This window comes from Lolium rigidum, chromosome 5 (assembly GCF_022539505.1).
Source record: "Lolium rigidum isolate FL_2022 chromosome 5, APGP_CSIRO_Lrig_0.1, whole genome shotgun sequence".
In the NCBI taxonomy this organism is placed as follows: domain Eukaryota; kingdom Viridiplantae; phylum Streptophyta; class Magnoliopsida; order Poales; family Poaceae; genus Lolium; species Lolium rigidum.
The window spans coordinates 154,732,228-154,760,045 of record NC_061512.1 but is presented as its reverse complement, the minus strand read 5'-3'; the positions used below and the strand labels follow the sequence as shown (position 1 = coordinate 154,760,045).

Sequence of the window (27,818 nt, the reverse complement as noted above, 5' to 3'; positions counted from 1 at the left end):
GGGTTCATGCCTCCATTGAATCTGGGACAGTGACAGAAAGTTATAAGGTTGTGGATGTGTTGTTGCCACTAGGGATAAAACATCAATGCTTTGTCTAAGGATATTTGTGTTGATTACATTACGCACCATACTTAATGCAATTGTCTGTTGTTTGCAACTTAATACCTGGAAGGGGTTCGGATGATAACCCGAAGGTGGACTTTTAGGCATAGATGCATGCTGGATAGCGGTCTATGTACTTTGTCGTAATGCCCTGATTAAATCTCATAGTACTCATCGTGGTATATGTATGTGCATTGTTATGCCTTCTTTATTTGTCAATTGCTCAACTGTAATTTGTTCACCCAACATGCTATTTATCTTATGGGAGAGACACCACTAGTGAACTGTGGACTCCGGTCCATTCTTTACATCTGAAATACAATCTACTGCAAACTCTGTTCTTTACTGTTCTTCGCAAATAAACATCATCTTCCACACTATACATTTAATCCTTTGTTTACAGCAAGCCGGTGAGATTGACAACCTCACTGTTACGTTGGGGCAAAGTACTTTGATTGTCTTGTGCAGGTTCCACGTTGGCGCCGAATCCTCGGTGTTGCGCCGCACTACACTCCGCCACCAACAACCTTCACGTGTTCCTTGACTCCTACTGGTTCGATAATCTTGGTTTCTTACTGAGGGAAAACTTGTCGTTGTACGCATCACACCTTCCTCTTGGGGTTCCCAACGGACGTGTGTCTTACACGCCATCAAGACAGTTTTCTGGCGCCGTTGCTGGGGAGATCAAGACACGCTGCAAGGGGAGTCTCCCACATCCAATCTCTTTACTTTGTTTATGTCTTGCTTTACTTTATTTTATTTACTGCTTTGTTTGCTCTTTATATCAAAAATACAAAAAAAAATTAGATGCTAGCTTTACTTTATTTACTGTCTTGTTCTCCATATCAAAAACACAAAAAAATTAGTTACTTGCATTTAGTTTATTTAGTTTGCTTTATTTACTACTGCTAAAAATGAGTAATCCTGAAGTTGAAGTTCGTTCGTTTAAACAACAAGGGGGAGAAAGTTTTAAAGATGCTTGGTATAGAATTAGCGATGCTCATCATAGGTGCATTAAGAAACACTCCACTATTATACTACTTAGGAACTTTTATGTTGGTATCTCTAGTTGGAATAGGTATGTTCTTGATACTTTTGCGGGAGGTAATTTCCTAGGCACTCCTGCTTTAGAAGCTAGTTGCATTATTGAGAGTCTAGTTGGAATACCACCTGTTAATGAAGCTAAAATTGAAATCTCTCTTGAGGATGTCATGAAAAAGTTGGAAGCCATAGAGAAGAATCTTCCAAGTGTTGAGACTAAATTGGGAATATTACTTAATAACACTGATAAACTTGATAAAACTCTAAGTGGAATCAATGAGAGAATTGCCATTTTAGAAACTTGTGATACTCATGATAATCGAACCCATAGGATTAGTGAACTTGAAGAAGCTATGGGAACCTTGGGTTCAACTTTTTCTTCTCTTAAGTTTAAGGAGAAAGCTTATGTGGGTAAGGAGCAAAAGTTCATGTATGTCTCTAAAGTGCCTAAGCCAAAAAACTATTATAGGCCTAAAATTGACAAATCCCTTAGTACCACTATGGATAATGGAGCATCTAAGATACCTAATGTGACAAATTGTGAAAATTATGATGTTGATGCTTCATCTCTTGATGTTACTTGATTCACACTTTCTGCGCCTAGCTGAAAGGCGTTAAAGAAAAGCGCTTATTGGAGACAACCCATTATTTTACTTTTGCACTTTTGTTTTATATTAGAGTCTTGGAAGTTGTTACTACTGTAGCAACCTCTCCTTATCTTTATTTTATTACATTGTTGTGCCAAGTAAAGACTTTGATAGTAAAGTCAATATTAGATTTGGATTACTGCGCAGAAACAGATTTCTTGCTGTCACGAAATTTATCAGCCCCTTCTGTAGGTAACTCAGAAAAATCTGCCAATTGACGTGCGTGATCCTCAGATATGTACGCAACTTTCATTCAATTTGAGCATTTTCATCTGAGCAAGTTAAGTGCCCCAGAAAAATTCGTCTTTACGGACTGTTCTGTTTTGATAGATTCTGCCTTTTATTTCGCATTGCCTCGTTTTGCTATGTTTGATGGATTTCTTTGTTCCATTAACTTTCAGTAGCTTTGTGCAATGTCCAGAAGTGTTAAGAATGATTATGTCACCTCTGAATATGTGAATTTTCAATTATTCACTAACCCTCTAATGAGTTTGTTTTGAGTTTGGTGTGGAGGAAGTTTTCAAGGGTCAAGAGAGGAGGATGATACAATATGATCAAGAAGAGTGAAAAGTCTAAGCTTGGGGATGCCCCCGTGGTTCATCCCTGCATATTTTAAGAAGACTCAAGCATCTAAGCTTGGGGATGCCCAAGACATCCCTTCTTCATCGACAACTTATCAGGTCACCTCTAGTGAAACTATATTTTTATTCCGTCACATCTTATGTGCTTTACTTGGAGCGTCTGTTTGTTTTTATTTTTGTTTTTGTTTGAATAAAATCGGATCCTAGCATTCCTTGTTTGGGAGAGAGACACGCTTCGTTGTTTCATATGAACACTGGTGTTCTTAGCTATACTTTTAATGTTCATGGCGAAGGTTGAAACTGCTTCGTTCATTGTTATATGGTTGGAAACAGAAAATGCTTCATGTGGTAATTGGTATAATGTCTTGAATAATCTGATACTTGGCAATTGTTGTGCTCAAATAGATCATGTTTAAGCTCTTGCATCATGTACTTTGCACCTATTAATGAATAACTACATAGAGCTTGTTAAAATTTGGTTTGCATGATTGATCTCTCTAGAGTCTAGATATTTTCTGGTTAAGGTGTTTGAACAACAACTAGACAATGTAGAGTCTTATAATGCTTGCAATATGTTCATTGTAAGTTTTGCTGTACCGTTTTATACTTGAGTTTGCTTCAAACAACCCTGCTAGCCTAGCCTTGTATTGAGAGGGATTTCTTCTCGTGCATCCAAATCCTTGAGCCAAAAACCATGCCATTTGTGTCCACCATACCTACCTACTACATGGTATTTCTATGCCATTCCAAAGTAAATTACTTGAGTGCTACCTTTAAAATTCTATTCTTTGCCTTTACAATATATAGCTCATGGGAAAATAGCCTTAAAAACTATTGTGGTGAAGAATATGTACTTATGTATCTTATTTCTTAATAAGTTGCTTGTTGAGCGGTAACCATGTTTCTGGGGACGCCATCAACTTTTACACCTTTGTTGAATATCATGTGAGTTGCTATGCATGTTCGTCTTGTCTGAAGTAAGGGCGATTTTCATGATCAAATGGTTTGAGTATGCATATTGTTAGAGAAGAACATTGGGCCGCTAACTAAAGCCATGAATCATGGTGGAAGTTTCCGTTTGGACAACTAATCCTCAATCTCTTATGAGAATATTATCTGTTGTTGAATGCTTATGCATTCAAGAGGAGTCCATCATCTTTTGTCTATGTTGTCCCGGTATGGATGTCTAAGTTGAGAATAATCAAAAAGCGAGAAATCCAATGCGAACTTTCTCCTTAGACCTTTGTACAGGCGGCATAGAGGTACCCCTTTGTGACACTTGGTTGAAACATATGTTATGCAATGATAATCCATGTTAATCCAAGCTAATTAGGACAAGGTGCGAGCACTATTGGTAATCTATGCATGAGGCTTGCAACTTATAAGATGTCTTATACATAACACATATGATTTATTACTACCGTTGACAAAATTGTTTCTATGTTTTCAAAATGAAAAGCTCTAGCACAAAAATAGTAATCCATGCTTCCCTCTGCGAAGGGTCAATCTTCTACCTTATTGTTGAGTCAGTTTACCTACTTCCTTCTATCTTAGAAGCAAACGCTTGTATCAACTGCGTGCATTGATTCTTACATGTTTACCTATTGCACTTGTTATATTACTTTGTGTTGACAATTATCCATGAGATAAATATGTTGAAGTTGAAAGCAACCGCTGAAACTTATATCTTCCTTTGTGTTGCTTCAAAGCTTTCTACTAAGAATTTATTGCTTTATGAGTAATTCTTATGCAAGTCTTATTGATGCTTGTCTTGAAAGTATTATTCATGAAAAGTCTTTGCTATATGATTCATTTGTTTACTCATTATCTTCACCATTGCTTCGAATCGCTGCATTCATCTCATATGCTTTACAATAGTATTGATCAAGATTATGATAGCATGTCACTTCGAAATTATCCTTGTTATCGTTTACCTACTCGAGGGCGAGTTGGAACTAAGCTTAGGGATGCTTGATACGTCTCAAACGTATCTATAATTTCTTATGTTCCATGCTACTTTTATGATGATACTCACATGTTTTATACACATTATATGTCATATTTATGCATTTTCCGGCACTAACCTATTGACGAGATGCCGAAGAGCCGGTTGTTGTTTTCTGCTATTTTTGGTTTCAGAAATCCTACAAAGGAAATATTCTCGGAATTGGACGAAATCAACGCCCAGGGTCTTATTTTTCGACGAAGCTTCCAGAAGACCGAGGGAGAAACGAAGTGGGACCACGGGGCGCCGACACCCTAAGGCGGCCCGCGCCGCCCTAGTGTGTGGCCCCCCCTGTCAGCCCTCCGACTCCGCCCTTCCGCCTACTTAAAGCCTTCGTCGCGAAAACCCCAGTACCGAGAGCCACAATACGGAAAACCTTGCAGAGACGCCGCCGCCGCCAATCCCATCTCGGGGGATTCAGGAGATCGCCTCCGGCACCCTGCCGGAGAGGGGAATCATCTCCCGGAGGACTCTTCATCACCATGATCGCCTCCGGATTGATGTGTGAGTAGTTCACCCCTGGACTATGGGTCCATAGCAGTAGCTAGATGGTTGTCTTCTCCTCATTGTGCTATCATGTTAGATCTTGTGAGCTGCCTATTGATACGTCTCCGACGTATCGATAATTTTTTATGTTCCATGCCACATTATTTATGATATCTACATGTTTTATACACATTATATGTCATATTTATGCATTTTCCGGCACTAACCTATTAACGAGATGCCGAAGAGCCAGTTGTTGTTTTCTGCTGTTTTTGGTTTCAGAAATCCTAGTAAGGAAATATTCTTGGAATTGGACGAAATCAACGCCCAGGGTCCTATTTTCACACGAAGCTTCCAGAAGACCGAGGGGGAAAGGAAGTGGGGCCACTAGGCGCCGCCACAGCGAGGCGGCGCGGCCCAGCCCCCGGCCGCGCGGCCCGGCGTGTGGGGCCCTCGTGTGGCCCCCGCGTTGCCCTTCCGCCTACTTAAAGCCTCCGTGACGAAACCCCCGATCACCGAGAGCCACGATACGGAAAACCTTGCGAGACGCCGCCGCCAATCCCATCTCGGGGGATTCGGGAGATCGCCTCCGGCACCCTGCCGGAGAGGGGATTCATCTCCCGGGAGGACTCTTCACCGCCATGGTCGCCTCCGGAGTGATGAGTGAGTAGTTCACCCCTGGACTATGGGTCCATAGCAGTATCTAGATGGTTGTCTTCTCCTCATGTGCTTCATTGTCGAATCTTGTGAGCTGCCTAACATGATCAAGATCATCTATCTGTAATTCTATATGTTGTGTTTGTCGGGATCCGATGGATAGAGAATACTATGTTATGTTAATTATCAATCTATTACCTATGTGTTGTTTATGATCTTGCATGCTCTCCGTTATTAGTAGAGGCTCGGCCAAGTTTTTGCTCTTAACTCCAAGAGGGAGTATTTATGCTCGATAGTGGGTTCATGCCTCCATTAAATGCGGGACGGTGACGAGAAAGTTCTAAGGTTGTGGATGTGCTTGTTGTCACTAGGGATAAAACATTGATGCTATGTCTAAGGATGTAGTTATTGATTACATTACGCACCATACTTAATGCAATTGTCCGTTATTTACAACTTAATACTGGAAGGGGTTCGGATGATAACTCGAAGGTGGACTTTTTAGGCATAGATGCATGCTGGATAGCGGTCTATGTACTTTGTCGTAATGCCCAATTAAATCTCACAATACTCATCATATCATGTATGTGCATGGTCATGCCCTCTCTATTTATCAATTGCCTGACTGTAATTTGTTCACCCAACATGCTATTTATCTTATGGGAGGGACACCTCTAGTGAACTGTGGACCCCGGTCCATTCTTTTACATTGAATACAATCTGCTGCAATACTTGTTTTACTGTTTTCTGCAAACAATCATCATCCACACTATACATCTAATCCTTTGTTACAGCAAGCCGGTGAGATTGACAACCTCACTGTTTCGTTGGGGCAAAGTACTTTGGTTGTGTTGTGCCGGTTCCACGTTGGCGCCGGAATCCCCGGTGTTGCGCCGCACTACATCCCGCCGCCATCAACCTTCAACGTGCTTCTTGGCTCCTCCTGGTTCGATAAACCTTGGTTTCTTTCCGAGGGAAAACTTGCTGCTCGTGCGCATCATACCTTCCTCTTGGGGTTCCCAACGAACGTGTGAGTTACACGCCATCAAGCTCTTTTTCTGGCGCCGTTGCCGGGGAGATCAAGACACGCTGCAAGGAGAGTCTCCACAATCCAATCTCTTCTACTTTGTTTTTGTCTTGCTTTATTTTATTTGCTACTTTGTTTGCTGCATTATATCAAAACACAAAAAAATTAGTTGCTAGCTTTACTTTATTTACTGTCTTGCACTCTATATCAAAAACACAAAAAAATAGTTACTTGCATTTGCTTTACTTATTTCAACATGTTTCCTTTTAATTTTACTGCAAAAGATATACCTGTGGGACAAGGGTCTATAATTGGAAGAGATAATATAGAAGAATTTTTCACCCATGTTAGTATGCATGAAGATCTTAAAGATATACTCCTTGCAAAAGCTATCCCTACTTATGAAGATGCCTCTGTTTGTTTGGTACGCATGATGGAAGCTAGACTTATTAGTCTCAACCCCATGATACAACACATGTTTCTTACACTTTCTGATATGGAGCGGGGAGAGAAGAGAGATTTTGTTCTAAAAGTCTTAGTGCGAGAATTTGAAGATATAGCTAAAGAAGCTAGAAAAGTTTTTATTAAGCATAAGAGGCTTGGCTTTTATACCGACTTTAAAAGAACACTTGAAAAAATGGATATGGATAGAATTAGTATACTAATAATGTTAATGATGGTGGGGAGATTAAAGCACCAATACCATGTAAGCTCCTAGCGATGCACGAAGCTCTAGATGATAATTATGCTTGGCTTGTTCCCGAAAATTTGTTTGATGAGAGTAGCAAGCCCAAGACTAATGAAAAGGGAGCCGCTGAAACTTATGTATCTAGCATACAATGCATGGTTGAGAAAACTCCCAACACCTCTGGTTATGATGTTGATGCTTCATCTCTTGATAATACTTGATACACACTTTCTGCGCCTAGCTGAAAGGCGTTAAAGAAAAGCGCTTATGGGAGACAACCCATGTTTTTACTACAGTACTTTATTTTATATTTGAGTCTTGGAAGTTGTTTACTACTGTAGAAACCTCTCCTTATCTTAGTTTTGTGCATTGTTGTGCCAAGTAAAGTCTTTGATAGTAAGGTTCATACTAGATTTGGATTACTGCGCGAAAACAGATTTCTTTCTTCGTCACGAATTTCGACCTGCCTCTCTGTAGGTAGCTCAGAAAAATATGCCAATTTACGTGTGTGATCCTCGGATATGTACGCAACTTTCATTCAATTTGGGCATTTCATTTGAGCAAGTCTGGTGCCATTTTAAAATTCGTCTTTACTGAACCGTTCGTTTTGACAGATTTTGCCTTTTATTTCGCATTGCCTCTTTTGCTATGTTGGATGAATTTCTTTGATCCATTAATGTCCAGTAGCTTTATGCAATGTCCATAAGTGTTAAGAATGATTATGTCACCTCCGAACATGTTAATTTTTATTATGCACTAACCCTCTAATGAGTTGTTTCGAGTTTGGTGTGGAGGAAGTTTTCAAGGATCAAGAGAGGGAAATGATGCAATATGATCAAGGAGAGTGAAAGCTCTAAGCTTGGGGATGCCCCGGTGGTTCACCCTCGCATATTTTAAGAAGACTCAATCGTCTAAGCTTGGGGATGCCCAAGGTATCCCCTTCTTCATCGACAACATTATCAGGTTCCTCCCCTGAAACTATATTTTTATTCCATCACATCTTATGTACTTTGCTTGGAGCGTCGATTTGTTTTTGTTTTTTGTTTTTGTTTGAATAAAATGGATCCTAGCATTCATTGTGTGGGAGAGAGACACGCTCCGCTGTTGCATATGGACAAATATGTCCTTAGGCTTTACTCATAGTATTCATGGCGAAGGTTGAATCTTCTTCGTTAAATTGTTATATGGTTGGAATTGGGAAATGCTACATGTAGTAATTCTAAAATGTCTTGAATAATTTGATACTTGGCAATTGTTGTGCTCATGTTTAAGCTCTTGCATCATATACTTTGCACCTATTAATGAAGAAATACATAGAGCTTGCTAAAATTTGGTTTGCATATTTGGTCTCTCTAAAGTCTAGATAATTTCTAGTATTGAGTTTTGAACAACAAGGAAGACGGTGTAGAGTCTTATAATGTTTACAATATGTCTTTTATGTGAGTTTTGCTGCACCGGTTCATCCTTGTGTTTGTTTCAAATAACCTTGCTAGCCTAAACCTTGTATCGAGAGGGAATACTTCTCATGCATCCAAAATCCTTGAGCCAACCACTATGCCATTTGTGTCCACCATACCTACCTACTACATGGTATTTCTCCGCCATTCCAAAGTAAATTGCTTGAGTGCTACCTTTAAAATTTCCATCATTCGCCTTTGCAATATATAGCTCATGGGACAAAATAGCTTAAAAACTATTGTGGTATTGAATATGTACTTATGCACTTTATTTCTTATTAAGTTGCTTGTTGTGCGATAACCATGTTCCTGGGGACGCCATCAACTACTCTTTGTTGAATATCATGTGAGTTGCTATGCATGTCCGTCTTGTACTGAAGTAAGGGAGATTTACCACTCATTTAAATGGTTAGAGCATGCATATTGTTAGAGAAGAACATTGGGCCGCTAACTAAAGCCATGAATCATGGTGGAAGTTTCAGTTTTGGACATATATCCTCAATCTCATATGAGAACATTAATTGTTTCCACATGCTTATGCATAAAAGAGGAGTCCATTATATGTTGTCTATGTTGTCCCGGTATGGATGTCTAAGTTGAGAATAATCAAAAGCGAGATATCCAAATGCGAGCTTTCTCCTTAGACCTTAATTTGTACAGGCGGCATAGAGGTACCCCTTTGTGACACTTGGTTAAAACATGTGTATTGTGATGATAATCCCGGTAATACAAGCTAATTAGGACAAGGTGCGGGCACTATTATGCATGAGGCTTGCAACTTGTAAGATATAATTTACATGATACATATGCTTTATTACTACCGTTGACAAAATTGTTTCATGTTTTCAAAACCAAAGCTCTAGCACAAATATAGCAATCGATGCTTTCCTCTTTGAAGGACCGTTCTTTTACTTTTATGTTGAGTCAGTTCACCTATTTCTCTCCACCTCAAGAAGCAAACACTTGTGTGAACTGTGCATTGATTCCTACATACTTGCATATTGCACTTGTTATATTACTCTATGTTGACAATATCCATGAGATATACATGTTATAAGTTGAAAGCAACCGCTGAAACTTAATCTTCCTTTGTGTTGCTTCAATACCTTTACTTTGACTTATTGCTTTATGAGTTAACTCTTATGCAAGACTTATTGATGCTTGTCTTGAAGTACTATTCATGAAAAGTCTTTGCTTTATGATTCATTTGTTTACTCATGTCATTACCATTGTTTTGATCGCTGCATTCATTACATATGCTTACAATAGTATGATCAAGGTTATGATGGCATGTCACTCCAGAAATTATCTTTGTTATCGTTTACCTGCTCGGGACGAGCATGAACTAAGCTTGGGGATGCTGATACGTCTCCGACGTATCGATAATTTCTTATGTTCCATGCCACATTATTGATGATATCTATATGTTTTATACACATTATATGTCATATTTATGCATTTTCCGGCACTAACCTATTAACGAGATGCCGAAGAGCCAGTTGCTGTTTTCTGTTGTTTTTGGTTTCAGAAATCCTAGTAAGGAAATATTCTCGGAATTGGACGAAATCAATGCCCAGGGTTCTATTTTCACACGAAGCTTCCACAAGACCGAGGGGGAAAGGAAGTGGGGCCACAAGGCGCCGCCACGGCAGGGCGGCGCGGCCCAGCCCCTGGCCGCGCGGCCCTGACGTGTGGGCCCCTCGTGCCGCCTCTTTACCTGCCCTTCCGCCTACTTAAAGCCTCCGTGACGAAACCCCCAGTACCGAGAGCCACGATACGGAAAACCTTACTGAGACGCCGCCGCCGCCAATCCCATCTCGGGGGATTCAGGAGATCGCCTCCGGCACCCTGCCGGAGAGGGGATTCATCTCCCGGAGGACTCTTCACCGCAATGGTCGCCTCCGGAGTGATGAGTGAGTAGTTCACCCCTGGACTATGGGTCCATAGCAGTAGCTAGATGGTTGTCTTCTCCTCATGTGCTTCATTGTCGGATCTTGTGAGCTGCCTAACATGATCAAGATCATCTATCTGTAATTCTATATGTTGTGTTTGTCGGGATCCGATTGATAGAGAATACTATGTTATGTTGATTATCAATCTATTACCTATGTGTTGTTTATGATCTTGCATGCTCTCCGTTATTAGTAGAGGCTCGGCCAAGTTTTTGCTCTTAACTCCAAGAGGGAGTATTTATGCTCGATAGTGGGTTCATGCCTCCATTAAATGCGGGACGAGTGACGGAAAGTTCTAAGGTTGTGGATGTGTTGTTGCCACTAGGGATAAAACATTGATGCTATGTCTAAGGATGTAGTTATTGATTACATTACGCACCATACTTAATGCAATTGTCCGTTGTTTACAACTTAATACTGGAAGGGGTTCGGATGATAACCCTGAAGGTGGACTTTTTAGGCATAGATGCATGCTGGATAGCGGTCTATGTACTTTGTCGTAATGCCCAATTAAATCTCACAATACTCATCATATCATGTATGTGCATGGTCATGCCCTCTCTATTTGTCAATTGCATGACTGTAATTTGTTCACCCAACATGCTATTTATCTTATGGGAGAGACACCTCTAGTGAACTGTGGACCCCGGTCCATTCTTTTACATTGAATACAATCTCCTGCAATACTTGTTTTACTGTTTTCTGCAAAAAATCATCATCCACACTATACATCTAATCCTTTGTTACAGCAAGCCGGTGAGATTGACAACCTCACTGTTTCGTTGGGGCAAAGTACTTTGGTTGTGTTGTGCAGGTTCCACGTTGGCGCCGGAATCCCTGGTGTTGCGCCGCACTACATCCCGCCGCCATCAACCTTCAACGTGCTTCTTGGCTCCTCCTGGTTCGATAAACCTTGGTTTCTTTCTGAGGGAAAACTTGTTGCTGCATCATACCTTCCTCTTGGGGTTCCCAACGAACGTGTGAGTTACACGCCATCACCTATCATGATCAAGATCATCTATTTGTAATGCTGCATGTTGTGTTTGTTGGGATCCGATGAATATGGAATACTATGTCAAGTTGATTATCAATCTATCATATATGTTGTTTATGTTCTTGCATGCTCTCTGTTGCTAGTAGAGGCTCTGGCCAAGTTGATACTTGTGACTCCAAGAGGGAGTATTTATGCTCGATAGTGGGTTCATGCCTCCATTGAATGCGGGACGGTGACAAAAAGTTCTAAGGTTGTGGATGTGATGTTGCCACTAGGGATAAAACATCAATGCTTTGTCTAAGGATATTTGTGTTGATTACATTACGCACCATACTTAATGCAATTGTCACGTTGTTTGCAACTTAATACTGGAAGGGGTTCGGATGATAACTCTGAAGGTGGACTTTTTAGGCATAGATGCATGCTTTGGATAGCGGTCTATGTACTTTGTCGTAATGCCACGATTAAATCTCATAGTACTCATCGTGATATATGTATGTGCATTGTTATGCCTTCTTTATTTGTCAATTGCCCAACTGTAATTTGTTCACCCAACATGCTATTTATCTTATGAGAGAGACACCACTAGTGAACTGTGGACCCCGGTCCATTCTTTACATCTGAAATACAATCTACTGCAAACTCTGTTCTTTACTGTTCTTCGCAAACAAACATCATCTTCCACACTATACATTTAATCCTTTGTTTACAGCAAGCCGGTGAGATTGACAACCTCATTGTTACGTTGGGGCAAAGTACTTTGATTGTCTTGTGCAGGTTCCACGTTGGCGCCGGAATCCCTGGTGTTGCGCCGCACTACACTCCGCCACCAACAACCTTCACGTGTTCCTTGACTCCTACTGGTTCGATAACCTTGGTTTTTTACTGAGGGAAAACTTGTCGATGTACGCATCACACCTTCCTCTTGGGGTTCCCAACGGACGTGTGTCTTACACGCCATCACCCATTACGGAGGTGGCCAGCACATGACAACTAAACAAGCTAGACCCGCATGTCATAGCGACTTGGAGTACATGAAAGAAGACTCTAGAATAACACTTGCAAACTCTAGCATGATTGCATATATAAAGTCAGGCAGAGGCACCTCTAAGGGACACACGAGATTAGACGGACACACAACCCCTTCACCTACAGCGACTCCCTGTAACACAACTATAATCATATACTAGATTACTAGCAGGACGTAACGATCCTCCACCAAGAGAACATGAACCTAGATACGTCGTGTGCCACTCTCGCTCCCATATTCTCCTACGCTACGTTCTTCCTCAAAATCCAAGTCCGTAATCTATGGGCAATGTCGAGATCACCCCTCGTTAAGTATGGCGTCGTAAACCGCCCAATACCCATATATGAATTTATGTGTACTGTAAAACAGGGGTACCACGAAGCCTTGCCTCCCGAACGAACAACGTGTGTCGGTGCTACGGGCGACCCAGACGAGTACTCTCATGCGTAAATAGGATCCCAACCACCGAACCTCACACAAGTAGCCTAGCTAGCTTAGGGCATCTCCAACGGGCGATGGAGCGTGTGTTTGCATCCTAGGAGTTTCGTCTGGCGGACGTTTCGTCTGGCGCGCCTAGGAGTGACCCAACCTCGATGCTTCTCAGCAGCGCTGGCGCCGAAGCGTCGCTTCGGCAATCCGCGGCCGCGTAATAGCGATGCCTCACGTGGCGCGCGACCGTCGCCTACCTCTGCACACGAAGTAATGGCGATGCCACACGTGCCGCGGCCGTCGCCTGCTTCCTACCTATATAAACAGGGGCGCGCATCTCATCTCCTCCAACACTAAACCCTAGCCGCCGCACAACCTCCACCGTAGCGCCGCTGCCGCTCAACCTCCACCTTTGCCACCATGAGCAGCACCAGCCACGGCCAGGCTGTCGCGCCTCCACCTCCACCTCCCACGGCCTCGAGCTCCGACGAGGAGTTCGACGACGACGACAGAACCGACGACCTCCTCGACCCGGTCAGGGACGCCAAGGCCCTGGCTGAAGCGGAGAAGGAAGCAGAGGAGGAGCGGGCGACCCACGCGGCGTTTGACGCCGAGATGGAACGCCACAGGGTGGCGGCCGCCACAGCCGCAGAGGACAGCGACTCCGACATCTCATGGTCTCCCGATGACCCTGATGCGCCTACCCCGGAGGAGAAGGCGGCGAAGCAGAGGGCGTTAGTCGACTCCTTCGAGACGCTTAAGGACGACGCTGTGAACGCGAGGTTGCGGCAGTGCCTGCTAGAGGACGCGGCGGCGCACCGAGCTCTAGCAGCCGCACGGCAGGCGCCGGTGAAGCAGATGAGGGAGGGACGCAACGACGGGGCCAGGCCGTTGGGCAGCAAGTAGTCTAGGTTTCTACAACTACTTTGTATAGTTTCTATGTAGTAGTTTCTATGCTTTTTAAATATGTTGCAAATCTAAAAATGGGTCACCCGCTAGAAGCACACCCAGACACAAACGGACACGCAGACAAAATATGTCCACGGGGAGACGCAAACGGACGCTCGCGACCACTTTTGGGCATCCAAAATACGTCGCCTGAAGATGCCATTTAGTACAGATCGGCACTGTTAGGAATAGTTAGCACTTAGCTTTAGACTTAGGCTAACTTACAGTTAACATATAAGCTAACTATTAAGAGTTAGACTTTTGCTTTGTCCAAACGCTACCTTTGGCGAACCGTCATTGCGCCTGTCCCGAACAGGCTTTGTCCAAACGCTACCTTTGGCGAACCGTCATTGCGCCTGTCCCGAACAGGCACAAAGCTTGTAACCGACATGTTTAGCGTCTGTAAACTGGGTATAAATACCCCAGATTCTATGATCGGTAATGCATTCGATTTCTCTCAATCATTATTTCTCAAACACGTTATCAGCACTGCCTCTACCGAGAACAACATGAGAGATTGAGAAGAGGAACGGACGAAATACCGGCGACGAAGCTTAATCGTCTCCGCCGGCGTCTTCGCACTGGCCCTCCTCGGCTCGCTTCGGGGCGAACTCTCACGTCGCACACCCGCGGCAGCGGTCCTCGACCTTGCCCCACGAGCGCAGAGGCGACGCCGACCCCGGCGCTGGTCCTCGTAAGATGGCCATGGCCCTCGGCCGGCTCCTCGCGGTGGCATGGCCGCCTAGACGCGGCGAAGGCGGCGATCGACGGCGGCTCCCGCTGGTGCGACCTTCCGTGTGCCTCCCGATGTCGCGGAGACGCCCTTCGGGTTCCGGCCACCAGCCACACCGTAGGCGACGCGCTGCAGCAAAGCCAGTGCGCCGCGAATCCCCCTAGCAACACGCGGCGCGCTCGTCCTCTAGGCGGCGTCACAAATCGACGCGGCTGAATCCACCCCTCAATCTCCTTCTCCTCAATCGGCTCCACAACGGAAAATTATGTGGCGGCCGCAGCGACCGGCCGGATTGCCATCGCACAGCAAAATTGAATTGAAGCGAAAGGAATCCATTAATTCGTGTCCACGCAGGAAAGATAAGAAACCTTATCGCTTTGCTGTATTTCCAACTTAGCCCCTTCTATACTATGTTTTATAAATGAGCCATCAGACTCGTTTGACATAGCAACCGAGTCTTCAGACTTTATATTCGTAGCACATTAACCTTCTGGTTATTATTATTTGCATTTTAAACCCACTTTCTTTACAGAAGATGATGAGGTTATTTAAAAAAATGCATAAGAAATACCATGTATGCATAATTTTACATCATTTAAATTACCACATGTGGCCCTCACGTCTTTGCACAGTGCACGCACAAGTATATATACTTGTCATGCATCTCATACTATATTTCTCAATAAATCATGTTACGTATTTGCCTCTAGCATTCTTTGTAGAAATTCTGGTTAAATCATTATTTGCAGTTGAAAAAAAAACATGCAAATATCTCAATAAAATTTGAGATAGAATTGCTAATATAATATGTGACTATCTTCAATTTTGTTTGTGAATCACAAGGTAATGCCATCGATTGCGTAAACTGCAGATTTTTAACTACTAAGAGATGTACTCCGTAAATATGGAGAAAATCTACAATGTGTTAACTTACTATTTGAGATCAACACACACATATGGCATGGAAGCACTAGCTTAACATTCAATTGTTCCTCTAGAGCATACTTTTTGTTTACCAAATAAAATTTTGCTATCAAAGTAAAATTGAATTCCGGCATGATCACTACATGCTTCATTTTACATTGGTATTACATAGAATTATGGAACCTACATCATAGTACTATTGTCGTGTCTTACGTCTATCAAGACAAAATCCATCATACATGACATTGATTGAGTTTCTCACAAAACTACTATAGGTTCTCCATTATATGGTGATAATTGTATTCACCATAAATAACCAATATCAAAATACATATATATGTTTTGGTAATGAATTTAACATCTCCCATCACTTTGGGTAAGAAGTCCAAAGCATTGATAGAAGTATCATTTAATATCTCAATATTGAATATCTACTCCATGGCCATTGAGGAATTACCATGACCATTAATATGCTCAATCAAAGCATTTTCATAAAATTATTTACTATTATAGTAAATGATTTGCATGATCATCTCATGCAGGGCTAGAATATCCATCAATGAAGTTCACTGAACTCACATTAGATGAGAGAAAATGGATAAATATCTATTCCTCTCTAAAATCTCCACCAAGGAGATATTTGTTGTATAAACATAATGTCAATAGGTTCTCATTCACTTTTGAGGATTTCTAGTACATTGAAGTTATCTAGTTCTGTTGTCTATAAAATCAACTTCAAGTTTATATTTTGTGATTAGGCAGTTTCAAATATATGTCTGATTCAAAAACCTCAATGCACTTTACATCCTACTTAATTTGATGGTAATGTAAGAACATCATCGCATTTATTTCAGGCTATATGTTATCTTCTTATAAGGATTCATTAGATACACCCTACGGGTGATATATATCACTGCCTGAAATTAAACTATTACTCATAATACTAAGAATCTCAATGGTCTTGAAAAGAACCATGAGAAATCAATGTAAAGTGGAGGTAAAATGACAAGCAGAAACATAATGGACCTACTAAAAGGGATAAGATAACTCTCAAGTTTTATCAGAGATGTTGTTGTATGAATCATTATACATATGAAATCTCAATTCCCAAGATTTTTGGTTGGGTTATACCAAAAGTTGGTCATCTACAAGTTAAACGAGATAATTTTGAAGCTCACTTCAAGAAACACCGGAATATAATATGGTTACGGATTGTACTTATAATCTTCATCATTAAGAAAACATAAGTCTAGTCCGGTTGAAGCTACACTCTTTTGCAATAATAGTTTTATTGCGGAATGAAATTCCCAAGACATTTTGGAAACCTTGTTTAGTCTCATAACTATCCCAATATGTCATTTAGCCAATAATCATACTACTAAATGTGGTATGTTTTCCATTAATATCATGTTTCTCATACATGACATTTCAATGTATGAACTAAATTCATACATAACTTTGTTTCGTACAAAGTATTTTTTTCGGATCTTGATGAATTTAAGATTTGTCATAATGGCCTTGGTCACCCATTATAGGGATAATGCGAAAAATTAGTGAAATTTTGTTGGTCACAATTTACAAGTTGTGAAATTCTCAAATCATCAGATTTTATGAGCACCTAATGTGTCATGAGATTTTTTTTCTATGTCTCTCACACTCCACTCAAATTTCTTGAACTTATTCAAGAAGATACTTGTGGACTATTCAATAACTATCTGGGTGATATAAGTATTTCATGGTATTCGTAGACACATCTAGTTGATGGTCTTATGTGGGTCTCTAATCTCCACAAACCCATGATATTACTAAATTAATTTCTCAAATTAAGAGAAAATTATCATAATATATTGGTTTGACCAATTTAATTATCGTCTTCATGAGCATTTATGATTTTACTAAGTACCTAAGAGTAGATACCCAGAATAGTGTAACTAAATTCTTTGTCAAAAGAATTAAACTAATTAAAAGACCACTCCAACAAAATTTGATACACCAACATATTGTTGGACACATGCGGTCTTACACGCCGTAGATCTAATCAAGATCCCAACAACTGCTTATCATACTGCTTCCCCTTGCAGTAAGTACGTGGAAATAAAACAAGTATTTCCCATATGCGATAATTCGGTTATATACTGATATCACCACCCCAACGTACATCATGGGCCCTCACATCAATTTGGGATCTATGTGATAAATAACTAAGGTATAATTTTCCAATATCCGTCAGATACCTTAAACCCTAACAAGGGAGTTATTGATAGCCCGTACGCTGATTGCATTTGCAATAAGAATATTTTTCGGCATTAGGGGGAGATTAGTACCACAAATAATGCCGATAAATAAATAATAAATGTCATAGACTTTTAGTCCTTATATTCACGTACTTGAAAATCTGAACGATAAGTTCAGTCATAAATTTGCAACACATTGCAAATCTGCCACATACATTTACTCATGACAAAAATGTCACAAAATCATATTATGCATGCATCCAATGTGCCAAAAGAGTGAAGGTACCTAATGTAACCACTTTCCTCCAAAATGAGAGCAAAAGGGGGAGAAAATTGGCCACATGAGATATAAATTCTCACATGCTTCCGCGGAACAGAGGAAATTATATTCTCAACAAGTAAATGTAGTTCAACCTCAAGTTGAATAACACATAGTGGATGCTCATCATCCAAACCCAGCACAAATGTGCACATAATTTTGAGTGTTGGGACATCGAAACACCTTGACTCCATTGTTATGGGAAATCATGAGGAGTTCAAATATCTAATCACATTTCCACAAATATTATTGATTCAACAGAATCATACAACAAAGACTACATTTTGTCGACAAATATATTTATTCTTAAAAATTGCTAAAACCTTTAGGGCCCTGAACCAAAGTCCATGGCAGAGTGCCTAATGCACTCATATATTAGTTCAACTAGAAGGATGCAATTGAATAAAAATAGCACTCACTCAACAAGGGAGGTATTTACCATTGTAATACCTATTCCTCATAAGCACCTTCCCCTCTGGAAGACAAATGAGTTTTTGTTAACAACAAAAAAACAATGAGGTGGTGAAAAAGTGAGGCTTGTAGCACAAAGGTTCACGCAGAGACCCGACATCAGTTATATATGATGTAACGTACCCTATTGGTATAAGTGGAATTACGTTTCGATAGTAATATTATTGGCAGTTATAAATAAACTATCCATGCAGCTGATGGATGTAGTGATTACATAATTATATGGGTCACTCAATTTGGATATCTATATTAAAGTCCTTATGACTTATAAATCCAAATCCAAAATTAAATTGCAACATATGTGTAATAATATAAAAGTCACTCTATGACTTAAAATAGTCAGACACAAATTATGTGGTACAATTGACTATAAGAGCCCCTTCTTATAAAGGATTACTCGTACAATAATGATTGATTATATGTAGTCATAAACAAAATCCCTAATTGGATTCTACATGACCTTTGTATATATTGATGCTTTTATCATCAAAGTCTATAATATACATAGAAGGTCCTTGCAATCTTATCAAGACGGAGATTTGGATTGAACCAAGTATTAACCAAGTTTATAACTTGAGTATATTCCTTCTGAATAGATATCAATCAGTCTTTACATGTCCATAAAATTTTGGAGAAATTAAATATGGATAAATCAAATCACAGATACATATGGTCACACTATCCCTAACAGGGATACAAATTCATTCATACATTGTAGTGGTGATGAAGTGATATTGGACCTCTTGTTCCATATATATCTCAGTACAAACTACATCATGAATGCGAATGTTTTGTTGCCAACTTCTTTAAAGTGCAAACCCCAACTAAAAGTTGGTGTAAGTAATATCCTCCGGTATATTTAAGGCACAAGGATCTTGATTAATTCTCTTAGGAATATCAAGATTTGACCATCATGTAATCTATGTTGTCTATAATTACCCGATCCCGACAATGCCATATCATAGACTGAATTCAATGAAAGAGCCTTCTAATCTAAGAATATAAAATAGACTCTAACAACTTCATATAATTATTAACCACATTCAAGATCATGTGGTTAAGATTCAACAGAATCTCCCACCATTATCTATCAGATAATACCACTTGTATTGCTCAAATGCATAAGGGTTAAATTAATATTCTTCAAACTAGGGATATAAACGCTTTGCAAACATATCATGTGAAAATCTAACAGATTTATTCACAGTGTTTTACATATTTCCATATTCATGAATTTAAGTTCATGGATTGGTGTGAGAGAAATTTAGATTTGCAAAGTTCAGGGGGAGAAAACTCCCAAATTATAACCCGTTAATGATCATTAGATCATATATATTGTACTCTTTTTTCCTTAATGAGTTTTCTCTAATGGTTTCTCATAAAAGGTTTTTAATGATACGATATAAATACAAGTGTTTATATATGCCACATTGTTTTCTCCTTATATTTTTCCCATTAGGTTTTAAAGGAGTTTTCGGTGGCACATCATATTGCACTCTTTACAATATTTACACAAGATATATGTCGTACCTCCTATTTTCCCCACTGGGGTTTTTAAAGGAAGTACAAAAGGCATATTTATTGTTCTCCAAACTCATTTGTGAGATTTTTCCCTTCTCTAAGGTTTTACTCATATGAGTTCTCAAGGAGACAACAATCATTGCATGTTGTATTATTTTCTCCTTATTTTTCCCAACGGGTTTAAAGGAGTTTTAAACAACATATGCAATACAACTCTCCTCATATTTTTCCCACAGGATTTTTGGGGGAGAGATTCTCAAGATCGAAGACTATCAAGATCAGAATAAAACAGACGTTCAAACACTCAAGACTATACGAAGAATTTCAAGATAATGAAAATCTACACCGGCAACGTTGTCCAAGGGGGAGTGTTAGGAATAGTTAGCACTTAGCTTTAGACTTAGGCTAACTTACAGTTAGCATATAAGCTAACTATTAACAGTTAGACTTTTGCTTTGTCCAAACGCTACCTTTGGCGAACCATCATTGCGCCTGTCCCAAACAGGCACAAAGCTTGTAACCGACATGTTTGGCGTCTGTAAACTGGGTATAAATACCCCAGATTCTGTGATCAGTAATGCATTCGATTTCTCTCAGTCATTATTTCTCAAACAGGCACCAAGTACAGTGATGCATCGGTCGATAGGCACCAAGTCAGCTAGCTATCTTCATGCATCGATCGATAAGCACCAAGTACTTTGACCGTATTATTTGACCGATAGCACATCCCTAGCTAAATCTCAGTACATTTATGTCAAACTCGATTACAGTGGTAGTGGTAGGGGGTACGATCAGACAAATAAGCAATCTTACACTATATGACAGATAAAGGAATAGGTAATCCGTTACAGTAAGAGGGAAAGAAAAAAACTATACTACATAATGATATAACTAGAACGTCCGCGCTACAAAGCTCAGGAGCTGTAAAAGACTCAGGAAATATATGTTGATCAAACTACAGGACCAGAAACGAATCAAAAATGCTAAGTACTTCGGGTGTTAGTTTAAGAAGGTGGCTGGCACTGTCACTTTCACCTTCTTGACAAGAAACCGAATTATACCTTCACCTTCTTGACATTAGCTTTGTCAGCTTTCTCGCTTTCAACCTTCATCTTTTTGATGGAATCCAAAAGGGATGATGACTGTTCTTTGCTGGATGAAGATTTTGCAAAGGGGTTAAGAGGCCGCTGAGGCTCTGCTTGGTTGCCATCTTCACTGCTCTTAGTTTTAGAGCCAACCTGATCAGCTATTCCATCCCTCTCCCTCTTTGCTTTCCCTTCTGAATTATCGTTCTTCTTGGGTATCTTGGCTAAAGGGGTAACCACAGGTGAAACCTTTGCATTGTTATCCTTCACATCGTTTGGTTGCTCTACTTCTGCCTTCTTAGATACAGCTGCACTGCTTCGTCGGGCAAAAGGATTTGGTGTAGCCATTGGGGATACCTCCGAGTTATTTCCATTTTGCACAATTTTGGCCGGTTGGGTTGGATGGAATGCTGGTGGGTAGTTTGTACTGGTCGCATTTGAGCAAACTGCACCAACTCTTGCATCATTTAACATCCTCTCCTGCAAGATGTCAACCATCAGTTGAACTTAAGTTATATTGAACATGTGCATAAAAGGATTAGTAACAGAGGGCAGGTTCTATTGAGGATAAAAAATAAGGGCCACGGCTATCACCTCAAGTAGTGAACTAAACTTCTCTTGTAATATGGGAAGCTTCAAGCGAGTAACAAGTGTTAATGCACCCTTCATTGATTTCTCCAATGTTAGTAACTTCGCAAGCTCAGTGGCTCGGACAAGCTTATCACCTTGTTTAAGAGAAGCAATTTGAGAAAAAGAACCATGTAACATTGATTATGAATTTAGTTAGTTCAAGTATTTATACCATTGCAGCAGGTAGAGATTAGTCTCAGGATGCACCGGTCAAGTGCAGCCTCTGTATTGAATGCTTCATCTTCAAATGCAGTTGTGTCCAGACCCAGAAGAGCAGCTTCCTCTATTTTCTTTTGGATCTGGGATAAACAGGAATGCTTAAGCAACCAGAGCAGAGACACAGGCAGTTTAAGTTAGAGAAAGGAACATGATGTACCTGTGAGAGATGCAGCTTCTTTATCATGAACTCATTTTCCAAACTATTGGCTCCAAGGTCGGATGATGCAAGAGGAAATGACAGCTCAAGTATAGTTAAAACAGGCTTGGGCATCACCTAAGATCAAGAGAACACAAGTTAAAAAGCAGACAAAACATCGAGAGAAGACACTGGGGACTGGTTACTTTGTCCAAATTGGCTCAATATTTTAGTGTTGCATTATGCGTTGAGTGCTCACCGGGAACGATCAAGATATAAGTTGATATCCTTCTCTGATACTACAAGAACTGAAACTAGCATGCATTCTAAGTTTAATGAAGACAAAATAAAATCAAAGTAACTTTTTGTCAATGTCTTCACTGAACTAACAGAAAAAAATTGTTTGATCTTCTAGATCTCTCCTGACAGACTGAACTTAAGAGCTTAGACAGATAGGAGAACTTGTTCAAAGAGAAGCAAAGGATACCTGTGGACAACTCTCAGGGGATTTGCATATAATGCAGAATATATTATTAGCATCTAAACCCACCACCCAGTGGCTTTCATCTTCAGATTTTCTCGCCTTGGTTGAACTGAAATTATACAGTGGCTCAGTGTGATTCAGTAGTAATTTTTTTATGTTAAACTTGCAAGATTCTATACCTAAACACTGGAAGCCAACTTCCACCAAATTGACTGGAAAAGACCCTCAGTATTCCCTGGAAAATTCGTTGATCAGTGTACAACATTTTAAACATCATTAAGCCATAGTCAACTGCTGATGCACTCATGAGAAAAAAATACCTTGGAGTCATATGAACTAAGCAGGCCAGTCTCACTGAAACCAAACCACGATAATTGAGAGGATGGAGTCAAAACAAGGCGACCAGACATTGATTGTGCTCCCTCAGATATGTTGAACACCTTGACGTCTAGAACCTGTTGGTGGTAGTCATGAAAATTGTGTTACACAGTTTTTTTAGAAACTGGTATATCAACTCCACTGTCAGTTTTCATAGGATACACTTGCAGAAATAGGACAGGTATGCAACTATAAACTTCACAAAACCTTGATCACAACAGCTATGATCTATCAATATTAAAACATCAGTAAGTCTAATGCAAACAGGCATGCTAAAAAATACCTGATCTCCTGAGGGTAGACAATCTGAAGCATGGGTCACAATTGCCAGCTGATCCCCATGACCTGCCGCAGTAACCACTGGACCACTGACTGAGATGATATGCATCTGCAGAAATATTTTTGGTCAATCAGATTGTAAAATGCTGGCAACATGTCACCACAAGTAGTCGTGATGAATAGAACTTAAGCTATTTTTGGAATTATTTCAATGTTCAGTTGTGTGTTTGCAAATGACGGTCAATTAGATTGTCAGCCATTTTGGAATTATTGCACGTTTCTTGTTGAGATGAATAGAACTTCAGCTCCGCTTGCTTTAACAAAAAAAATGGTGAAGTACTTGACAGTGTAGATATTATAAGCAAGCTTGTCAGATCACACATACTACCAACTACCATGGTATAATTAGGAAAAAAATATTATCACAACAAGAACAATGTATTTTACAATAATGTTCCAATATATTGTTTGGTATAGAGTGCAGGCCTTCTGGAATATATAGGATGATTTTTATGCAAGTACATTTGCAACAATAATGATCTGTGCACCAAGGGTCAAGGTACTAAATCATTTTATTCAATACTAGACCTAAGAGATTCCCTCTTGGGGCATTATAAAATGTATACCACAATTTATTGTGACAAATTAGAAAGCTCTGGTAGGGAACGCTGAATAAACTGAGTTAACTGGTGTTTGTGAGCTAACACGGAGGTTGCACCCTTTCAGATAAAGAGACCTGACTAACTACATATAAAAGTAGAATAGCAAAAACAAAAACAAAAATAGAAATATAGAACTCAAGAGGCTTAGAAAAACCTGCAAGCCCCCTTCAGTGAAGATGCGCAGAAAATTTGAACTTGTGACTGCAGCAACCCATCCAGCACCAAGAGCCACAGACTTTACTTCTTCTCCCTCGAACCTCATTGACCACTACATTTTGGACATATATAAACACATTTTGTTTCAGTAACTAGTAAGTACCTTCAATCATTCCTATTCTTGAGTCATGAGACATTGAGTTTACATGTAGAAAGATCGTACCTCACTATTACCAGCCCAGCTACCAAAGGGACGGTACATAAGAGTGCTCATATTATTGTCACCCTTGCATGGATTTGCAAACACGCTTCCTGATTCATTGAGTGCAGCCATTGTGAAACCAAAATAGTCACTCATGGAAGGGACTCTGGGGCCTCTTCCAGTGTCATGGAAGTCAACCTGAAAGTTGCATATAATTGTCAAAACTTTAACAAAGAGCTAATACAGCTACACATAGTTTGTTCAATGGCTTATGAAGCAAACAGGTGAAAAGCAGATGTTACCTCTACGTGTGAGTGCCCCTCATTTTCAATAGTAGTAATACTTCCAAGCATGTTGTAAGCAAGGAAATTTCGCTTGCCAGGATGAGACGGCGTCGACCCAGGCTGGAAAGCAGCTTGCATTCTTGCTGTCACCAGCCTTCCAGAAGTTGCTGAATCATCTATTGCCTTCTTAGCAGCTTCTTTGTTATCTTTATGCCTATCTTTCATTCTCTTGCGTGACTCCGTCTCATGTATCATATCCACATCTTCGCTTTCTCCATTCAGGTCATCGAATGTTGCCTTCCTCCTCAATCGCTTGTGATTGAAGGCTGCTGAATCACCAAGACTTTCATCTGCCTCATCTTCCCAACCAGCAGAGGTGCTTGGCTTTTCTTCTTCATCATCATCATCAAACAAAGGAGCCTTCGTCTTGTTTAGGTCAGGCGCACCCTCAGTGGGGGACTTCATAGTCGAAGGGACCACAGATTCCCAAATTCCAAATTTTCCCATTACATCAATGAGTACTATGGCATTATCCTCCGGTTTCCATGCCAAGCTACATATCTTCTCGTCGAACTTCTGCCTCTCAATGTCCTGCCTGGACTTGACATCCCACACCAGCACCTGCCTATCCAGGCCAGCAGTTGCCAGGTACCTCCCATTCGGGGACCAGCAAAGGCTGCATACTGGCTGCTCATGTTCACCTTTCAGCATGAATACCTCCTCCCCGGTGTCCCTATCATACATGACCACATTGTTTCTCAGCCCGGGAACAGCAAGAGTCTGCCCATCGGGGCTCCAACACAGGGCATTCTTCACTGAGTGGTCGGAACCAAATGTCGGGGCAACACGCTTCAGGGTGCGTGCCTCGCTACCCAAGCAGAGATCCCAAAACATGACCGTGCCAAAGCTATCAACCGATGCCAAGTAATCGTTTAGGGGGTCGAAAGCCAGACCAGTGACCGAGCCCTTGTGGCCTTTGAGTACCTTGGAGATGGTGTTGTCGATGGTCGCAATCAGCTTGATGCCGTCGTCGTCGCCGGCCGCTGCCAAGAGGGTGCCCTTCTTGTTGAAGGCGAGCGACCGGATCGGGAGGGTGAACCGAGCGACGTTGCTCTGAAACGTGCCGTCTGGAAGGAGGAAATACGGAGACATTCAGATCTTGAAGTGAAAAAAGAGATACACAAATCAGATGCCGAACATCAGGACCGGTCAGATCCAAGAACCTGGGAAGGAGTAGAACTTGACGGAGTGGTCGATGGAACAGGACGCAAGCGATCCGCCGGGGCCCGGCGCGAGGGCGACAGCCGTGACGCCCTCCTTGTGAAGCCGGATCGTGGTGAGCGCCGCCGCGGCCGCCGAACCAGAGCTCCGGCCCCCACCCCCCGCGGCACTCACCGCGGCGGCGTCGTGGATCAGGATGGCGGCCTCGGCGGCGCAGGCGGTGACGACGTGCTGCCCTCCGGTGGCCCAGGCGACGGAGCAGAAGGCCGGGGAGCCCGCCTTGTGCGCCTCCCGCAGCTTAATCGCTCGCCCTTTCATGGCGACACCGCGTCAGAGGCTTTCTTGGTGATGCGCGTGTATGCTGTTGGTGGGGATTTCGTCAGATTGACGAGATGCGGGGGCGGCTGTTTATGTTTCCGCATGCTGGGGAAGTGGGGATAAGATGTTTCTCCGGCGGCGCGAAATTTTGGAGGTTTTCCCGCGGGAAATGCTCCAATGGCGGGAAGAGGGACGCGATAGCCCACACAAAGTTCATATGCAGTGTGGGCCAGAGTTGGGTCGGTCCTGATCCAGGCGTTCCCCTCGGAGTAACTCTAGGCCGAACTATATATACCGACCAGGTCGTTAGGTATGGGCCGGCCTGATCAGCTTATTTCGTGTTTTTCTTATTTTCTTTTTTCTGTCTTCTATTTCCTTCTTCTTCTTAATAAACATGTTTTTTTCTATTCTGTTTTTTTCCTTTTCTTAAAATTTAAATTCGGAAAATGTTTCAACTTAAAAACATAATTTTTAAAAAAGTTCAATCTCGAAAAATGTTTAAATTTGAAAAAAAATCCAAAAAAGTATAAATTTGAAAATTGTTACTTAGATTACAAATATTCAATTTAAAAAGACAGTTTTAAAAATAAATATTGAAAACCATCCAGATTTTTGAACAAAATCGAATTTAAAATATTCAACTTTTGAACGTAAAAAGGAATAGGACGAAAAAAGTACAAAAAGGTGAGAAATAATTGTGGGCTGGCCAAAAACACCCGCCTGGGATGTGTCGTGTGGTGCATGCGGCTGGTGTATAGCACTCATACCTTCGATTCGGATTAACAGATTGGAGATATGCATGGACTTCAGCTCTCTTGCAGTTATGCATTAGTAAATGATAATTAAAAGATAAAATAAAGCACATATTTACAATATCATAGTTAAGGTAAAAGATATGCAACATTGATATGAGCAGTGCGTCCTAATGTGCACCATGATGTCACATGCAACGTTTTCACGGATCAAGTTTCCATCATGGATTCCTCCGCATGCCGCATTAAGTATGGTATTAAGATAAATCGGACAATAGCCTTAAGTTTTGTGACATCACTATTGCTCCCTAGATTCTAACCACACTATCGACCCATGAATATTGACACATGCGCATAGCGTCGAATTATGCAACTTAACACTACTCAAACCTTAATACATTTACCGATCTTGTTGGTTTGGGTACCTATCAAACCTTCAAGATCGAGATAAAAAAGATCTAAGGCTTGTAATGGATCTCTACTCGCATATTGCACAATATCGCATGAGAAGTTAGATGCAAATATAGCTGCGAGGATTAGGCCTCAGCCCATAACCCAAGTGTACTACTCACACATAATTAGATGAACAATGGTAAACATTGTATAAAAAATCTCAAATAGATGAATGATGAGTCTTATAATGCCGACAATTGAATATCAAATCTAGGTTACAAGCAGATGGAAACAGGGTGAAGATAGCGAAGGCGTTGATGAAGCGTTCAAGTCAATGATGTTGGCTTCGAGGCTTCAATGGATATGAGATCTG

General features: G+C 41.0%; 1 protein-coding gene across 1 annotated transcript; it reads right to left on the bottom strand.

Moving 5' to 3' along the window:
* Nucleotides 1–21,301: 21,301 nt before the first annotated feature.
* LOC124651246 (protein ENHANCER OF LHP1 1-like) lies at nucleotides 21,302–26,306 on the bottom strand. Its single transcript, XM_047190362.1, has 12 exons — nucleotides 25,985–26,306; nucleotides 24,780–25,888; nucleotides 24,499–24,675; nucleotides 24,274–24,387; nucleotides 23,462–23,566; nucleotides 23,121–23,255; nucleotides 22,980–23,035; nucleotides 22,804–22,909; nucleotides 22,338–22,454; nucleotides 22,134–22,260; nucleotides 21,926–22,056; nucleotides 21,302–21,811 (listed from the first exon to the last, which is right to left on the bottom strand). The coding sequence occupies exons 1-12, from the start codon at nucleotides 26,298–26,300 to the stop codon at nucleotides 21,302–21,304; spliced, it is 3,003 nt and encodes a 1,000-aa protein (XP_047046318.1). The 5' UTR covers nucleotides 26,301–26,306.
* Nucleotides 26,307–27,818: the final 1,512 nt, after the last annotated feature.